Source organism: Rhinatrema bivittatum, chromosome 15, assembly GCF_901001135.1.
Source record: "Rhinatrema bivittatum chromosome 15, aRhiBiv1.1, whole genome shotgun sequence".
Taxonomy (NCBI): Eukaryota; Metazoa; Chordata; class Amphibia; order Gymnophiona; family Rhinatrematidae; genus Rhinatrema; species Rhinatrema bivittatum.
Genome location: NC_042629.1, coordinates 63,788,857 through 63,808,012, shown reverse-complemented (window position 1 = coordinate 63,808,012; position 19,156 = coordinate 63,788,857). Strand labels below are relative to the sequence as shown.

The 19,156-nt window shown below is 42.8% G+C and overlaps 1 protein-coding gene across 6 annotated transcripts in view; it reads right to left on the bottom strand.

Moving 5' to 3' along the window:
- The window catches only part of TP53TG5 (TP53 target 5), a 53,202-nt gene that overhangs the window by 4,244 nt on the left and 29,802 nt on the right, over positions 1 to 19,156 (bottom strand). For 2 of the 6 annotated variants that reach the window (XR_003852824.1, XR_003852825.1), the window contains exons 2-4: positions 7,190 to 7,270; positions 5,189 to 5,325; positions 1,302 to 1,549 (exon numbers count right to left, since the gene is read on the bottom strand). Coding sequence is in view for 3 of the 6 variants with exons in the window: in XM_029578327.1 (XP_029434187.1) it covers positions 1,315 to 1,549; positions 5,189 to 5,325; positions 7,190 to 7,270; positions 15,235 to 15,321 (540 nt within the window). In the remaining 3 variants the exon portion in view is untranslated. Of the gene's footprint in view, positions 1 to 1,301; positions 1,550 to 5,188; positions 5,326 to 7,189; positions 7,271 to 7,714; positions 7,894 to 15,234; positions 15,340 to 15,439; positions 15,793 to 19,156 lie in introns of those variants that run through there. The other 4 variants (XR_003852823.1, XM_029578328.1, XM_029578327.1 and 1 more) reach the window with 4 other exon arrangements.

Here is a 19,156-nt window from a genome sequence, read left to right as displayed (position 1 = left end):
CTTTAACAAAGTCTCACAAAGGCCTCCAGACTGAAAAAAAACTCTTAAGATGTGCCAAAAATGCTACAGAAGACTAGATCTCCCCCAGACAGAACCAAATGTCTTCAGTCAGTCCAAATCTATGCAGTGTGAAATAAAAATGCAGTATGCAGACTATGCCCACATATTTGATAGTTTCCCTGATCCAGCAATTTTGCAGAATTCAGGGTATTTTTGTTCTAGACTCACTGCAATTTCATCTTGGATAAACCATAACATTCTCTCTCTATATCTACAATTATATATAGAGAGATATATATGGAAAGTTGGTTTCATTGAGTTAAAAGTATTAAGACATTTCTTCTATTGAGAGATCATGTGGTTATGTGCAAAAAGAGCTGAAAAGCTGGCTGTTCACCAGAGCCTACTCAAACTCACTCAATCAACCACACTACCAGACACCCACGCAACCCAACACCAAGAAAAAATCTCCATCTCTCGATCAACAAAATAACTTCTACCATTCGAATACCTAAGACAATGTGCAACTGACTTCACATCGTATATATAACAACCTCTTAACCTTGAACCTTTAAATCCCTGTTACTGACCTAACTGTATAACTCATCCAACCTATATACCTTCCTTTCTAACTCACTTATTAACCCCATTCTACGCCTTAGTGTAGAACATTTTGTATGTAATAACTAACACACAAATCCCGAAACTATAATCCGACTTCAAGACAATCTGCTGTGATGTTTATCTAACCTTTTTTCACAATTACTGTAAACCATTCTGATGGCAAAACCGAATGACGGTATACAAAATATGTTAAATAAATATAGGAGTGGAATTTAGTTTTATTAGAAACCTTAGGCACCAACCAAAATTCTTAGAAGCCAGAGGGGTGGGGAGTGGGGATGGAATATAGCCTTATGGGGTTTTTGGGTTTTTTTTTTAGCTTATTGTTCTTTTGACTTTTGCTGCCCACTTCCTTGCCTTCTGCATGCAGGCCCAGTAGTTGTGAAGTTTTGTTAGTAAAAATAAAGGGAAAATAAGCGTAGGAAAAGTCCGCAGCCATTGTCCTGTGGTGGAGATGGATGGGAGGAGAGAGCAAAGCAGATAATAGAACATTTGCAGGCAAAAAGATATTGCTCTAAAACTATAGAGAATTTGCAGTTTTATAAGGGGAGAGCAGGTTTGTGCTCGTAATTTCTCAGTAACTTTGCTTACAGTCTAAAATATTGATGTACCTAAGAGAGAGGGACTATGGAATAGCAAAAGGTAGATCAAATGCATAAACTAATGGTTTGGCTTACATGTTGCAGGCTCTCATGGTGAGTACTGGAAGGTGATTGGTTTCTCCAGGCTCTCATCACATGAGCGAGTACAGCAGGGCTTGATCCATCGTAGGGGAGAAGGTCTGCAGAGTACCTTTGGGGCAGGCAGTTGTAATCGCTGTGGGATACCATCAAACCATTGGTTCTGATATGCTATAGGGAGTTGAGGTGGTGGTAGGGGATGGGGATCTTGGCTACACTGTTCATTGAACTCCCAATCGGTCTTCCTGCAGAATACAAAAATGAACGTTTTCATGACTCCAACCATCAATTATTGCATTTAAAAGTTAGAAAATGGCACCCATACTTGACCCAGTGGCATCGCTATGGAGAGGGGAGAGCAAGGGAAGGCAAGTGCTGCCCCCCCCCCCCCCCCCCCAAAAAATAGCTCATCATCCCCACCAGGCATCCTGGCCCATGCCAGCTGGAAAGAAGAGGAAGCAACATCAAAATAGCCCACACAGACCAAGAGGGGGAGGAAATCACAACAGAAGAGGCTGTCCACCTGGGACAGAGGGAGACAGACATTGGTCCTGGCTTAACCAGGCCAAAGGAAGGAGGAAGCAGTGACAGGAGAGGAAGCATCCTGAGGTGGGACCTGCTGCAGGAAGGGGGAGAGTGCTGGGGTCTGTCCTGGCAAAGGGGGAGAAACAGGAGAGTGCTCTGTTCCATTCTGGAATGAGGGGCTGGGGGGCAAGTGCCAGGGTTTGTCTTGAGGGGATCAAGAGTTTTGGGATTCATCCAGAGGAAAGGGTAGGGATGGGTACAGAGTAGTCCATGGGAGAGGGGGAAGTGCTGGGGGGGTCTGTCAAGGCCAGAGAGGTGGAAAGTTCTGGAATCTGTCTTATGGAAGAGGGCTGAAGGGGAGATTTATTAACTGTATTTATGACTATGAATTTTGTATTCTATTTTGTTTCGTTATCTTGTTTTATGATTACATTTCATTTTATGGTTTGATATATTTTACTGGATGTTATTTATTTTTGAAATGTTGTAAACTGTTGTGACAGCTAGTCCAAATGACGGTATATAAAAATCTGTTAAATAAATAAATGCTGGGAACAGAGTAGACCATGCGAGGGGTGTCAGGAAAGGGGTGTGAAAATATCATGTACAACACCCCAGCCTCTGCTAATCCACAAGCAACTAAGGGTGACCAGAACTTGTAAGTTCCCACGGTTGTTGCTTGGTGTTTTCAGTTAATTTTTGCATATTTCTATTTCTAATTTGTGGATGATGAGGGCCTTTGTATATTCTTCCTGTGACAAAGGTAAGGTTTTGTTTTTTCAAATTTGTTTACTAGTGCTTAGTTTCTCTGTAGGGGTCTGTAGTGGTCAAACGTGTTCTGTTTTCTCAATAGGAGGCATATTAGTGTTCTAGGACCTGGTTCAATTTTGCAATACTGCCTTTTCACAGCAAGGGTTATTGCTGTGTGAGTCCTAGGTGTTAGTTCTGTTATGCTATAGCAAGTTTACTACAAAAGGTTCTTTTTGGCAGGGCTTTGTGTTTAGTCGCAATGTGCCTGGTGGTAGAGGGAGTTTGGATTGCCGTTAAGAAGATATCACCAGAAATTGAATATATTTTTTGTAAGGTGAGTTGTAAGGGAAAATACCTAAATCTGCTCTGAATTCACTGTTGGGGAGGGAGGAGGGGATTTGTTTTCAGGACTCAAAATATAGGTGTTTATATCAGGGACTTCACTCCGATACATAAGATATGCCATACTGGGTCAGACAAGGGTCCATCAAGCCCAGCATCCTGTTTCCAACAGTGGCCAATCCAAGTCACAAGTATTTGGCAAGTACCCAAACATTAAATAAATCACAAGCTATTATTGCTTATTAATGAATAGCAGTTTATGGATTTTTCCTCTAGAAAACTTATTCAAACTTTGTTTTAAACCCAGTTACACTAACTGCTGGAACCACATCCTCTAGTAATGGATTCCAGAGCTTAACTATGCGTTGAGTGAAAAAGAATTTTCTTCGATATACTTTAAATGAGCTACTTGCTACCTTCATGGCATGTCCCCTGGTCCTTCTATTTTCTGAGAGAGTAAATAACCGATTTACATTAACTTGTTAAAGTCCTTTCATGATTTTGTAGACCTCTATCATATCCCCCTCAGTCGTCTCTTCTCCAAACCAAACAGCCCTAACTTCTTTTTAGCCTTTCCTCATAGGGCAGCTGTTCCATGCCCCTTATCATTTTGGTCGCCCTTCTCTACACTTTCTCCAGCACAACTATATATATATATTTTTTTTTTTTTTAATTTATTTTTTTTAGATGCAGTGACCAGAATTGCATACAGTATTCAAACTGCAGTCTCAACATGGAGCAATACAGAGGCATTATGACATCCATCCTTTTATTTGCCATTCCCTTCCTAATCCTAACATTCTGTTTGCTTTTTTGATTGCCACAGCACACTGAGCTGACAATTTCAATGTATTATCCACTATGATGCCTAGATCTTTTTCCTGGGTGGTAGCTCCTAATATGGAACCTAACATCGTGTAACTACAGCAAGGGTTATTTTTCCCTATAATGCATCACCTTGCACTTGCCCATGTTAAATTTCATCTGCCATTTGGAAGCCCAATCTTCCAGTCTCGCAAGGTCCTCCTGAAATTCATCACAATCTGCTTGAGATTTAACTACTCTGAATAATTTTGTGTCATCCGCAAATTTGATCACCTCACTGGTCATATCCCTTTCCAGATCATTTATAAATATACAAGCCGTTAAAACGGGCTACATGAAAATTGTTTTTCAGTCCATTTTCAAACACAGCACCCTTCTACACTTTTTCTCCCTCACTCCCCCCCCTTCCCCTCGTTCACTCATCCCCTTCCCTCCACTCAGTCTTACTCACCCTCTGTCTCCCACTGCCTCCTTCCCCTCACTCTCACCTCTCTCCCCTTCCCTCAGTCACTCCCCACCCTCTCTCAATCCCATCCCCTCTCCCTCAGCCCTCCTCTACTCCCTTTTTCTCTGCTCCACAACTTCTTACCCTTCCACTTACTCACATCCCTCTGTCTCTCACCTCCCCCTCATTCTCTCTCTCCCCTCACTCTTCCCCACCCCCTACCTCCCTCCCTCCCACACACTCACCCACTCCTCCTTCCCTCTCACTCTCTCCCTCCCTCCCTCTCACTCAGTCCCTCCCTCCCTCTCACTCTCTCCTCCCTCGCTACTGGCCGCTGCTGCCGCCGCTCCTCGTCGCCGCCGCCGCCATGTTGGTATACGCTCGCTGAGACCGACGTGCTTGCCCACACATGCGCAGTAGAGCTGCTCTACTGCGCATTTGCGGCACGTCTGTCAAGCTTCGTTTATTAGGTTGATTAAAAAGCACCGGTCTAAGTACAGATCCCTGAGGCACTCCACTGTTTACCTTTTTCCACTGTGAAAACTGACCATTTAATCCTACTCTCTGGTTCCTGCCTTTTAACCAGCTTGCAATCCACAAAAGGACATCGCCTCCTATCCCATGACTTTTTAGTTTTCTTAGAAGCCTCTCATGTGGGATTTTGACGATCGCCTTCTGACAATCCAAATACACCACATCTACCGGTTCACCTTTCTCCGCGTGTTTATTCACCCCTTCAGCAAAAATGTAGGAGATCTGAATAATGCTTTTGAATACTGCATAAAAGGCCTTGGAACCTTTTTGCAGTGACTTTTATAGTCAAGTTTAAAGGTTAGGGGCCAAGCTGTGGGAGTGATGTTTGGAATTGTCACTTTAGCTTGCCTCACATTCCATACCTTGTTTGCTTCCCCTTTTCTTCCCTCTACTCCTCACCCCCCCCCCCAACCCCACATCAGCCACCACCAGATAGCTCTGTTGGGGCACCACTGTTTCTCACCTCAGTTCCTGCTTGCTGATGTTCTCAGGTAGGTCCACAAGTATAATCTTCAAGCACTTGGTGGCTAAATTATGCAGTCGCTGGAATTTGCCATCGGGCCCTTTCAGTAGCCTGAGAAGTGTTAGCTGCTTGATTATCTAACCCCGTGAAAAATGGAGAGAGTTAGATGTGGATGTCATCGTGCCTTCCTCCATTCAGAATCTGAGTATAAGAACGCTGGAAGGTAGCTAGCTCAAGGGGCCCCTCAAATCTAGTCTCTAGGCAGAAGCCATTATGCCTAAACCATCCTAAAATGGTTCCCTTATCTATTCTTAAACACTTATATCACACCTCCCACCCCCACCATGGAATGTACCACTTAGGTTTCAAAGGGTTAATCAGAAGCATCAATGAGTCGACATGGAAATTGTTAAATATATTTCCATCTGTTTAGCTGGTTGGGATTTTAACTTATTTTTACAATAATCATACCTAGGTGTTCCTGACTCATCCATTCCTTAGGCATTCTTAAAGATCGGTGCTAATACCTATGTACACACTAACATTCAGGAAAAGACTGAAAACTTGGCTTTTTAAAAAAGCATTCCCAGGCCTTGATTAAAACCTTCACCTAACAGCACAAACTCTTGTTCAAAAATTGGATTGAAACAAGAAACCGCCAACTTCCCACTCATATCCATCACCATATTGTCATGCTACACAACTGTATTATATAGATTCAATTTTGCTATACAACTATATTATATGATTCAATTTGGCTGCACTGTAAAGATTCTACTGTTCAGTTATCTCCCCCCCTTTCCAGATCCAAGTTTTATTCTCCCTGTTTTATTGTAACTTTCTCACATCCATGCTATTGTTTACTGTGTTTGTATATTGATTACTGTGTTACTCTCTTCCTTATTCACATTGTTAATTGTAAACCGGTTTGTTGTGATTCTTGTCATGAAAGTCGGTATAACAAAATAATAAATAAATAAAATAAATAAATAAATGTTACATCTTCATTCTATTCTTTAAGCTCCCTAGGGGTGTATGCTGTCTGGATTACTGTCGGGAAAACAATTAACTTGGGTAAATTAACCCTTTAACTTGCTCCTTTCCTATGCTAACATGGGTTCCCAACTCCCTCCCCCCCAATGCTTTGGTTATCTGATCTCTCCAGCTCCTTTCATCCTTAGGCTCTGGGACTTGAGTGCTAGAGAGCGTAAACAGAGAAACAGGACTGCAGAAAAAGACCATATGGACCATTGTGTCTGTCCATCCGCACAATTGCTCATCTCTACAAGCCCTGTCACTGCCTTGGCGATTCCCTGGGCTTGTCCCGTGCTTTTCTTGAATTCAGATTCTGTCCTCGTATCCACCATCTCAGCTAGGAAGCTGCTCCATGCATCCACCACCCTTTCCTTAATCTACCCCCCCCCCCCCCCCCCCCGAACCTTCCTCTCGTGACTCTTTGTTCCATAGTCTCTCTTCAGCTGAAAGAGGCCTGCCCTCCTGTGCATTGATACCACGGAGGAAAAGATTTACACACACACACAAGCCTGCCACTGTCTCATTCCTTGGAACGTTTGACTCTGAGCTGAGGGAGTAGGTACAGGCAGAGAAATAACAGAATTCTGGCCCATGGCCTAGGAGAGGGATGCAGCTAGCACACGAATTTCAACCCCCACGCGCAAGTTTATACTGAGAGCACTAACCCAAAGGTTTGAGGAGGGGTAGAAGAGAACACAGATAAAGTTTCCATACACATTTTCTTATCTGTTATTATTGATTTGCTGTCTGTGATTTTTAGTTTGCTGTTTTAAATTTAGAGTAGAATCCACTGTATGTCATCTTATTATTATTTTAATAATTTGGGAATGCAGCTAATTAATAGCAGTAACAGTGAACTTAAAAGCATACAAACCTCAAGCACAAAGCCCACTTTAGAAAGTGACCACCTGGAAACTGCATCACTCAATGACCACTACCAGAAAGAAAGACAAGACATATTCTTACCGTCTTTATGTGCTCCTTGTTGTGCTCCTGTTTTCCTGAAAAAAATCTCTTCCTTCTGTTAAACATCATCCCACTCTGGACCTGCATAGAGGAAAGGAAGAGAATATCGGCTGTTAATCCAAGTTTGGGGTTTTTTTTCCTGTTCTGCATCCACAGAAAAATCCGTTGACCCTGTGACACTCGCCCTACCGAGACCATCATCTAATGGTCTTTTGGGTCAGGAAGCAAATTTTTTTTCCTTCCTGAGAAAAGATCTGACTAAAGTTTCAGGGGGGGGTGTGGAGATTGCCTTGTCTGAATCTTCACACAGAAATGGGACTGGTTTGGAAATGGGAGGTCCAGGCATATTCGCTGCAAGCTAAGAGGACCAGAAGCTGCACCAAGCCCGCAAGTTCCGTTCCTTGTATTGCTTAAATATACGGTGGTAAGAGCTGAACAAGGTAACGGTATCAGACCCGTAAACCTAGTGCTGCCTCTAGATAGTCCCAAGCTGCTAAGTAAGCTGCAAAGTGAATGCTCCTTTACCCTGTGGCAGGTGCTCTTCCCCTGGCGTCTGGCTCTACATTTACGGGATCTTCCCTTCGCTGCGGCCATGAAGCTGCTCTGGATACTTCCCTGGGAGTCTCTTTAGCAAGTGGGCACAGGCCAGAACTCTTGGCACTGCCTCAGCTGCTGATATGAATATGGGGGTAACTTTGGCTGGCCTGCTGGCAAGGGTTTATGCTATAGGGTGGGGGAGAGGCGATGACATCACAGGGAAGGCTGTGAGATCATTCCTGTAACCAAGCCCCCCCCCCCAAAAAAAAAAAAAAACAGCTGCCAGGAGCCCAAAAGGCATAATATGGGCTGCAGACAGGAGGTGGGGGGCGTGTTTGCCTTCTGAGAGAGAACGTTGGGCATTCTCATGATGGGACCCACCGATGGACATACATACTCACTAAAGTGATCGCGTGAGATATTGTACTTGTCCAGGGCAGTTGAAAAATGGGGGTCCAAAGGTATAAGGAGGCCCCCTCTAGAAATGATCTTGGAATTACTCCTTGGTGCATACTAACTTTTTTTTTTTTTTTAATTGACATGGGTCTGCCTCTCTCCATTATCTGACATTTCCTATGTGGCTCAGAATTCTCTTAAAGGGGGTGGGGGAGAGGGGAGGAAGAGAGAAGAGGATCCCAGGCCTGCTGATCTCCTGCTGGTTTAAGGACTTAGCAGGGGATTGCAGGTGGGAGGTAAAGTGAATAGGATTCGGTGTGCCTTCTCTTGGCTGCGGCATCTAATCTGTGCTTAGGAATATTTTTATTACTATTGTGTAGATAGTTCTAGGCAAGTACTGTTCAAGAAAAGTTGGTTGAGGGTTCAAAATAAAGAAGATGCATAACATGCTAATTTCATTACTGTTTGGGGGTTTTTTTTTTTTGGGGGGGGGGTTGTGTCCTCCACCTCCCCCGGGATACCATTCCCGGGGGAGGTGGAGGACACATTCCACACATCCTTTTTGTGAAGAAATGTTCCCTGATGTTGCTACTGAGTTGTCTTCTCCCCAGATCCTCATGCTATGAGCATTCTTTCTTTCTTAAAAAGATTTGCTGCTTGAGTGTTATCGATATCTTCAACATTTTGAATGCCTTTGCATCTCCCCTCTGTATCTTCTTTCTTCTAGGGTATAAATATTTAGGTCCTCATGCCTTAATTTGCTTGGCGTTTTTGGTGCAGGCCCTGGTAAATACGCCTACTGTGAGGAGGGTTTAATTGACAATGTGCTGTTGCCATGGTCTCCACTGTATCTGCTACCTACCGCAGTAGGGATCTGCATAAAATTGCACACGGTTTGGTTTATCTGTTAGCTTTTTTTTTTGTATCTAATGTTCATGGATTTTCTTTTCTTTTTACATGATTATGAATATGATGTATTATACATGTATGACTTCCTTTTTCAATTAAAAAAAAAAAAATTTGAAAAACCGCTGCAATATTTCTGCATTAGAAGTCAAGCACAGTGTGCATGGTCATGGTTTCTCCGGCACATTACTGAGCCACCATTACTGATCAATGCCATTCTGAGCCAGACCATCTCAATTAGAAAGAAGGGAGACGTGATGAAGAGCAATGTGTGGAGAGAGACAAAGAAATGGCAGAAATATTAAACACTAAATAAGACCTTGGAGACGGACCGCTATGGGGTTGACAAGACCGTAGATGGGAATGGGGTAGACAAAACTCCATTTGCAGAAGAGAATGTATGGGAAAGCTAGGCAAACAAAGTGAACAAGACCATGGGGCCTGATGAGGTTCATCCAAGTATACTAAAGGAGCTCAGAGATGTGCTGGCGGGTCCGCTGTGTGACCTGTTCAATAGATCCCTAGAAACGGGAGTGGTGTCAAGTGATTGGAGAAGAGCGGTGGTGGTTCCGCTTCACAAGAGTGGAAGCAGAGAGGAGACTGGAAACTACAGGCCGGTTAGCCTCACCTTGGAGGAGGGAAAAGTCATGGAGACGCTGCTTAAGGAAAGGACTGTGAACTATCACAATTGGGTTGGGTTGCTGGACCAGAGACAAATCTGATTTTTTTTTTTTTATTGGGTGACTAGAGAATTGGATCAAGGAAGAGCGCTCAATGTAATCTACTTAGATTTCAGCAAAACATTTGATACAGTCCTGCATAGGAGATTTGTGAATAAAATGAGAAGCTTGGAAGTGAGTGCCAAGGTGGTGCATGGATTACAACCTGGTTGACTGATAGGAGACAGCAAGTAATGGTAAATGGAATCTACTCTGAAACGAGAACGGTGTTAAGTGGAGTGCCACAGGGTTCAGTGTTGGGACTGGTTCTGTTCAATATCTTTTGTAAGCGACATTGCGGAAGGGATGGAAAGTAAAATTTGCAGATAAGAACATAAGACTTGCCACACTGGGTCAGACCAAAGGTTCATCAAAAAATTTAGAATCCTGTTTCCAAATACGCCAATCCAGGTCACAAAACCTGGCAGGATCCCAAAGGGTAGAGAGATTCCATGCTGCTTATCCCAGGGATAAGCAGTGGATTTCTGCAACTCCACCATAATAATGGTTAATGAGCTTTACCTCCAGGAACTTGTCCAAATCTTTTTTTAAATGCAGCTGCACTAATAGCTTTCATCAGATCCTCTGGCAACGATCAAGATCTGCAACAGAGTGAACATACCTGAAGGAGTAGAGAGAATGAAAAGAGATTTAAGAAAGCTGAAAAAGTGGTTGAAGATTTGGCAGCTGGGATTCAGTGCCAAGAAGTGCAGAGTCATGCATCTGGGGTACAGTAATCCAAAAGAACTGTATGTGATAGGGGATGAAAGACTGATGTGAACGGACCACGAGAGGGATCTTGGGGTGATAGTGTCTGGAGATCTGAAGATGGTGAAGCAATGTGACAAGGTAATAGCTAAAGCCAGAAGAATGCTGGGCTGCATAGAGAGAGGAATAACCAGCAGGAAAAAGGAGGTGATAATGCCCTTGGAAAGATCCTTAGTGAGTCCTCACCTGGAGTACTGTGTTCAGTTCTGAAGCCAGTAGCTCAAAAAGGAAAGAGATAGGATGGAGGCAGTCCAGAGAAGGATAACCAAAATGGCATAGGGTCTCTGTCGGAAGACCTATGAGGAGACGCTGAAAGATATTTTAAATGCAGCTGCACTAAATGCCTGGAAGAGAGAAGGCACAGGGGTGATTATGATACAGACCTTCAGATACCTTGAAAGGTTTTAATGATGCACAAACTTTGAACTTTTTCCATTGGAAATAAATCAGTAAAACTAGGGTCATGAAATGAAACTCCAGGAAGGACGATTCAGAACCAAAATCAGGAAATATATTTTCACTGAGAGGATGGTAGATGCCTGGAATGTGGTGAAGGATAAAACAAAGAATTCAAAGGGGCATGGGATAAACACTGTGGATCCCTAAAGGAAAGAGGATTGGAAATGAAGAAAAGGGTGCATGAGGGTAACTTGCTGGTGCGGCGGTTACTACCCTTAATAAGCTTTGATGTTTTGATGCAACTGTAACATTACTTCTGTTTCAACAGCAGGGGGAAAGGGGAATTGGATTCAGGAAACAAACAACCGGAGCCCTGACTTTTATGGTCTGGGGAACTGATAAACATGGGGTAACCTTCACGGAGCAACAGTTACTACCCTTAACTAATGAGTCTGGATGCCTTTGACACAACTTCTGCATCACTCTCCACTTTAATGGTGGAGGAAGAAGAATTGGATTCAAACAACCATCACGGGCCATGACTTTTACAGTCTGTGGGGTAACGATAAGCAGACATAAGGAAAAAAAAGCACAGGACTGCTTCAATGGCCAAATCCATAAGCATTGCACGTCAAGCAACACTAAATTTTCAAGAAAGCTCGTCACCCAGTAAAAGAAACATGGGGGTAATCTGCACAGCGTGGCAGTTACTACCATAAGAAGCTTGCTGGGTCTTCTGGATGGACCATTTCATCCTTTTCTGCCATCATTATTATGTTACTATGTTAGCTCTGTCTTCTGACATGAAGGTAGAAGCTGCTGATTTCTTGACTCTGGTTTTATTGGGCGTATTTCTTGAGAAAAATGCAGAATTATTTTTTTTCCAAAAAATAAATGCACTGTTTTGGGGGAGAATATCCAGTCACGCTTTCAGTTACCCAGTACTTGTGGATTATTTCGTAAACTCTTGTAAATGGTTTTTTAAAATTGTGATTAATAAGAACAAATCAGCCATACTGATATTTTTAATGCAACATTAGGTTTCTTATCTTTCAGGATGTAGAAATAAGGGTCAATAAAGACGTTTGTAAAATCAATAGGTTGAAAACTCTATTCCCTATCTGCTCGCCCACAAAAGCACCTGAAGAACCACATGATCTGACTAAATGGATCATGTTGGACAGAGTAACTAATCTTAAAATTAGTCAAATCATTAATAAATTTAATCCTACCAATCACCCACTTGACCCAATTCCAGCCAGTTCCTTGAAACAAGTACACAATGTTATCACTCCAACAATCGCAACCTTAACTATTCATTCTCTCTTGGAAGGATTTGTTCTACATGGGTTAAAACAAGCTGTGATAAAACTGGTTGAATCAACGATTGGGACAACTATCATCCAATATCCAATTTGTCTTTTCTCTCAAAAGTACTTGAAAAAACAGTGTTTCAACTTGTAAATCATTTGGAAGATCAAGATATTCTCTTCCCTAACTAATTTGGATTTAGGAAATATCGCTCAACTGAGACTTTACTCCTCTCTTTAGTGGACTCTGTTCTACGAGGGTTTGACGCAGACAAATTATATCTTCTTGTGCTAATTGATTTAACAGCCACCTTTGACACTGTAGACCATAGCCTGTTATGCTACCAGCTGAGAAATATTGGGATTTCAGTAGTGTTCTCAGATGGTTCTCTTCCTTTCTATCTAATAGAACATTCTAAGTCAAACTGGGCATCATACATCTGATACCTTTAATATTGATACAGGTATCCCTCAAGCATTCTCTGCAACTCTATTCAATATTTATATGCTTCCACTATGTAAATTACTGGCAGATTTAGGAATTACTTTCTTCTTGTATGCTGATGACATACAGTTTTACATTCCATTCTCCAAAACATTTGAAAATACTGCATCGACACTCTCAACCTATTTGAAAACAATACAGCAAGAACTATCTCAACTTAAACTAACATTAAACCCCGCAAAAAATGAAATCATTTGGTTAAGTAGAAATTCTTCTATAGTCAAACCTCTGCCTCTAGACCTGGAAAATTTTCAAATTACTCCCTCAGATCAAGTATGGGATTCTGGTATCCAGCTAGATGAAAACCTTACTATGAAAAAGCACATCAATAAATGTATTAATGCAGACTATGCCAAGTTGCGTATATTACATCAGTTGAAACCTTTATTAAATTTCGAGGATTTCTGTACTGTATTGCAAACTCTAATTTTCTCAAACCTAGACTACTGTAACTCCCTACTACTTGGTCTTCCCGAATGTCTTTTAAAACCATTACAATCAGCAAGACTTTTATTAGGAATTATGAAATTGGATCACATCACTCCCTCGCTGATATTACTGCATTGGCTGCCAGTACAATCCTGAATCTATTATAAATAATTAATGTTAATTTTCAAAATCATTCATTTCAGTAACACCGGTCTGATAGCGTGACATTACAACCATACACACCTCAACGAACACTAAGATCTCAAAATACAGGACTATTGACTGTTCCTACAATACGGAGTTCACACCTGATCCAAGTAAGCAACTGTGTGCTTTTCATAGCGGGTCCAAAGGTTTGAAATTCTAGACCTGAATCGTTATGTTTGATACCAGATAGAAAGAGATTTAAATGTGAGCTAAAAACATGGCTATTCAAAAATGCATATAACCTAACTTAAAACATTAAAAACTTTAGAAAGCAGAGAATGACAATAACTAGAAGGACAAGAGATATTAACTTTGTTTTTAGTTTCTTTTATAGTTTCTTTTATATAGATACTGTACTAGATTTTAAGATCTTATTTGATATATTTTAATATTTGACTATCGTATTTCCCATGCTGTATTGTTAGATATGTAATCAGTTATGAAGGTACCTCTAAATGACGGTATAGAAAAGCTGTCAAATAAATAACTGAAGCATGAGGCTTATATTAATGAGAATGTAAGAATATTAAGACAACGTACTGACGTGAAAATTGTTATATTATAATTCCTGTACTAATCGCCTGATGTCCTAGATCTTTAGTTAAAATGTATTAAAACATCTCATTAGATTTATATTAATTCCTGTTTAAGAATATGACCTCTGTAAACAGTTATTCGTTGATTTATAGTATGAATGTAGCTTTTGTAAACTGTTGTGATCTCTATATGGAACGACGGTATATAAAATGTCTACATAATAAATAAGCGAGACCTTTTCATTGTACTAACTCAATACGTGTGTGACTAGTTTTGGAGAGTTACACTCTCTTTATGCTTCCTTCAGTAGGTCAGTGCATATTGATCCTTATTTCTACATATTCACGTGGACTTAACACGGCAACCGCTGCTCATGTTTCATGAATATGTTAATTGATCCCACTTGATGTTAAAGTTGCACTTCCTGCTTGGATCACCAGAGGTCAGCAGAGTACAATGCCACTTGGTGCTGTTACCTGCTGGACAAGATTTGCTAAGCTACCACAAATTCTACCAGACACCACGTTGCCAATCAGATCCCTTGCCGTGTGAGATAACTTGTGACGCTGCTCTGAAGATGGCTGCTTCCAGAGCTCAGGAGCAGCTTTAAGATTTCTGGACAGGAACAGATTTAATTGACAAAAGGTGTAGGGCAGCTTCTGTAGCCATATTGGTCCTGGAGTAAATGTTATTATTTACTATGTGAACAAATGAAAGGGTTTTGTTTTTAATTGTTGACCCTTGCCTTCCCTTTTCCTCTCACTTGTAGCATGATATGCTGGGGGACAGAGCAACATAGTAAATGACAGAAAAAAGACCAAATTGGCCCCTCCAGTCTGCCCAGCTGAGATTCTTCCAGTTTGGGTAGACAACATCCGTATACAACCAGCCCTAGATTTGTCAAATGGCACCCATTATGCCTGCGGCTAGGGCAGCGAACATTTATGGAGACAGCAGGCTGGCTAAGATTTGCTGCCTTCCAGCTCCGCTCACTCTCATTCAGCAGAGAACAGCCTTCTGCTTACAGGATATGGGACCAAAAATCACCAAAAGTGTCTAACAGCAGCTAAATCCATCTCTGTATACGACCCACCACCCGTGCCTCTTCTCCCCACCCTCGCCTTCACCTCCATATCTGTTACCTGAACCTTCAACGTTTTGCCCCTATCACTGCCTGCCCAGAATCCGTTAAAGTCCTAGCCTCTGGCTCCACCACCCTCACAGCTAGGGCCACTTCAGGCTTTGTTTTCTTCCTTTCTCAGTCCCACAAGACAACCACTTAATCCGGTGCCCAGCTCCTCTCTCTCATGTATTAGCACCAGGCTTGCTCACAATCCACACAGTTACCAAAGCCATCCAGGCTGTTGTCTGAAGCTTCAGGCCTTCCCCGTGCTTGCTGAAATTTAGTGTTTTAACCATGGTCACTCCACGCCTTCCTAGAAGCCCGATGGAAGTTTTACTTCTGCTGTTAGGGCTGTAATCGCCGCTCCGCAGAGGTGACCTGGATTCGTTCCCGGAAGCTGGAATGGAGTCTTACCGCTGCTGTTGGTCGTAGCCCGCTGCTCCATGCAGGTTCCCCCGGTGCCGACTTAGAAGCCTGATAAAATCATGCCATGGCAGCTGGGGTTGTAACCTCTACTGGTTATTTCCCAGAGCCTGTGGTGTCACCAGTTCATGCTCCCTCAATCTCTTCACTTTTTAAAAGTAAGGATCCTCTGTGTTTATCCTAAGACCCCCTTCCTGGCTGAAGGCTGGTTAAGGATAACTCCCCCCCTCAGCTGCACTCCTGAATCAGCAGGGGATCACCACAGCAGTGACGTTAATTTTGTCTTTCCAGTGGCCAAATGCCTCTTTACACCGGCTGGGTCCAAATGAAGCTCTGATGTTAGATGTGGGACAGCAACAATCTGTAATGTGATGACATCAAATTCTAGTAACAGCATTCGTTGTCATAAAGGCTCCTTGTTACATCATTCTATAAGACATTTTGAAGATTGCCATACGAGTTCCTCCCCCTCTCTGCCACGGGTGATGAATTTCCTTATCTGCAGCAGTGTCAGAACTTTTTTCTTGTGTTTTTCTGCATTGAGACACTGACTCTGGATTCTTATATAGAAACATAGAAATGACGGCAGAAGAAGACCAAATGGCCCATCCAGTCTGCCCAGCAAGCTTCCACATTTATTTTTTTCTCATACTTATCTGTTACTCTTGGCCGTTATTAGTAACTTTTTGGTTCTAGTTACCTTCCACCCCTACCACTGATGTAGAGAGCAGTGCTGGAGCTGCATCTAAGTGAAGTATCAAGCTTAATTGGTTAGGGGTAGTAACCGCCGCAATAAGCAAGCTACACCCATGCTTATTTGTTTACCCAGACTATGCAATTCAGTCCTTGTTGGTTGTTGTCTGAATGTAAATCCTCTATATTCATTCCCCCCTGCCGTTGAAGCAGAGAGCTGCGCTGGATATGCACTGAAAGTAAAGTATCAGGCTTATTTGGTTTCGGGTAGTAACCACCGCAACAAACAAGCTAATCCCCCACTTTTTTGTGAATGCAAATCCTTTTTTCCACATTTCCTTTTGCCGTTGAAGCATAGAGGAATATTGGAGTCACATTAACCATCTGTATGTTTATTGAAAAGGGTATTAATCACCAGGTAGTAGCTGTTGTTCCCGCAAGCCCGCCTGTGCCTCTTCTCTTCATTCACATCCTCTAGACTTTATGGATCCACAGTGTTTATCCCACGCCCCTTTGAAATCCTTCACAGTTTTGGTTTTCACCACTTCCTCCGAAAGGGCGTTCCAGGCATCCACCACCCTCTCCGTGAAGAAATACTTCCTGACATTGGTTCTGAGTTTTCCTTCCTGGAGTTTTAAATTGTGACCCCTGGTTCTGCTGATTTTTTTTTTTCCGATGGAAAAGGTTTGTCGTTGTCTTTGGATCATTAAAACCTTTCAAGTATCTGAAAGTCTGTATCATATCACCCCTGCTCATCCTTTCCTCCAGAGTGTACATATTTAGATTCTTCAATCTCTCCTCATATGTCATTCGATGAAGACCATCCACCTTTTTGGTCGCCCTTCTCTGGACTGCCTCCATCCTGTCTCTGTCCCTTCGGAGATACAGTCTCCAGAACTGAGCACAGTGCTCCAGGTGATGCCTCACCAAGGACCTGTACAAGGGAATAATCACTTCCCTTTTCTTACTCGATATTCCTCTCTCTATGCAGCCCAGCATTCTTCTGGCTTTAGCTATCGCCTTGTCACATTGTTTCGCCGACTTCAGATCATTAGACACTATCACCCCAAGGTCTCTCTCCTGCTCTGTGTACATAAGCCCTTCACCCCCCCCCCCCCCATCGAATACAGTTCTTTTGGATTTACATACCCCATATACATGACTCTGCACTTCTTAGCATTGAATCTCAGCTGCCATATCTTCGACCACTGTTCAAGCTTCCTTAAATCCCGTCTCATTCTCTCCACTCCTTCCGGCGTGTCCACTCTGTTGCAGATCTTAGTGTCATCCGCAAAAAGACAAACTTTACGTTCTATCCTGTCCGCAATGTCGCTCACAAAGATATTGAACAGGACCGGTCCCAACACCGATCCTTGCGGTACACCACTTAACACCGCTCTCTCTTCAGAGTAAGTTCCATTTACCATTACACATTGTCTTCTGTCCGTCAACCAGTTTGCAATCCAGACCACCACCTCGGCACTTACTCCTAAGCTTCTCATTCACAAACCTCCTGTGCGGTACCGTATCAAAAGCTTTGCTGAAATCCAAATAGATGACATCGAGCGCTCTTCCTCGATCTAATTCCCTAGTCACCCAGTCAAAAAAGTCAGATTTGTCTGACAGGATCTTCCTCTGGTGAATCCATGCTGCCTCTGGTCCAGCAATTCTCCCGACTGTAGATAGTTCACCATTCTTTCTTTCAGCAGCGACTCCATTACTTTTCCCACCACCGAGGTGAGGCTAACCGGTCTGTAGTTACCAGCCTCCTCTCTGCTCCCACTCTTGTGAAGCGGGACCACCACCGCTCTTCTCCAATCACTCGGCACCACTCCTGTTTCTAGGGATCTATTGAACAGGTCACACAGCGGACCCACCAGCACATCTCTGAGCAGCAGCGGACTCACGATGTCAGACCGGCCCGGGTATTCGCGGCCCAGGACACATCACGTGGCCTGCCGAGTGCGGCTCTGTCATGGCTGCGCACAGCAGACCACATGACTGGAGCGATCGGCCCACCAGGGGATGCCTGATCTCCCGATAGGGGCGGATTGGCCTGTCTCTGAGCTCCCTCAATATCCTGGGATGAACCTCATCAGTCCCCATGGTTTTGTCCACTTTCAGTTTCCCCAGCTCTTCCCATACATTCTCTACTATAAATAGTTACATTTACTCCACTCCCCTCCAGTTTCTTGTTAACTAGTGCCGGTCCTTCTCCAGGGTCCTCTTTAGTGAACACCGAACTGAAGTATTTGTTTAATATTTCTGCCATATCTTCGTCTCTCTCCACACATTGATCTTTTTCACCTTTCAATTTCACTATACCACTTTGAACTTTTCTCCTTTCTCTGTTGTATCTGAAAAATGTTTTGTCACCTCGCTTTACCTCCTTGGCAATCCTCTCTTCCGCTTGACTTTTTGCCGTCTTGATTAATTTCTTCGTCTCCCTCAGTTTCACCAGATATTCTTCTTTGTGCTCCTCCCTTTGGGATCTTTTATATTTCTTGAACGCTGTTCTTTTAGCCTTTATTTTATCAGCCACCTCCTTTGAGAACCAGATAGGTTTAATTTTTCTCTTGCTTTTCTTTACTTTTCTAACATATAGATTAGTTGCCTTGGTAATTGCTCCTTTTAGATTGGTCCATTGTTGTTCCACATCTCTCTTGTTCTCGCAGCCTTGTTCTTCCTCCAGGTCCTTCCCCATTTCATCAAAGTCTGTGTTTTTGAACTGCAAAACTTGGGTCTTCATGCTTCTTCTCAATATCCTATTTTTGATATGAAACCATACCTTTTGATGATCACTGGTGCTGAGGTGGGCGCCCACCTGGACATTAGAGACATTATCTCCATTACTGAACACTAAATCGAGTGTAGCTCCTTCTCTCGTGGGTTCCATTACCATTTGTTTGAACAGAGCCCCTTGCTGGGCATCCACTATCTCTCTACTATTGTTAGATTCTGCAGAAGGGATTCTCCAGTCTACATCCGGCAGATTAAAATCTCCAACAATCACCA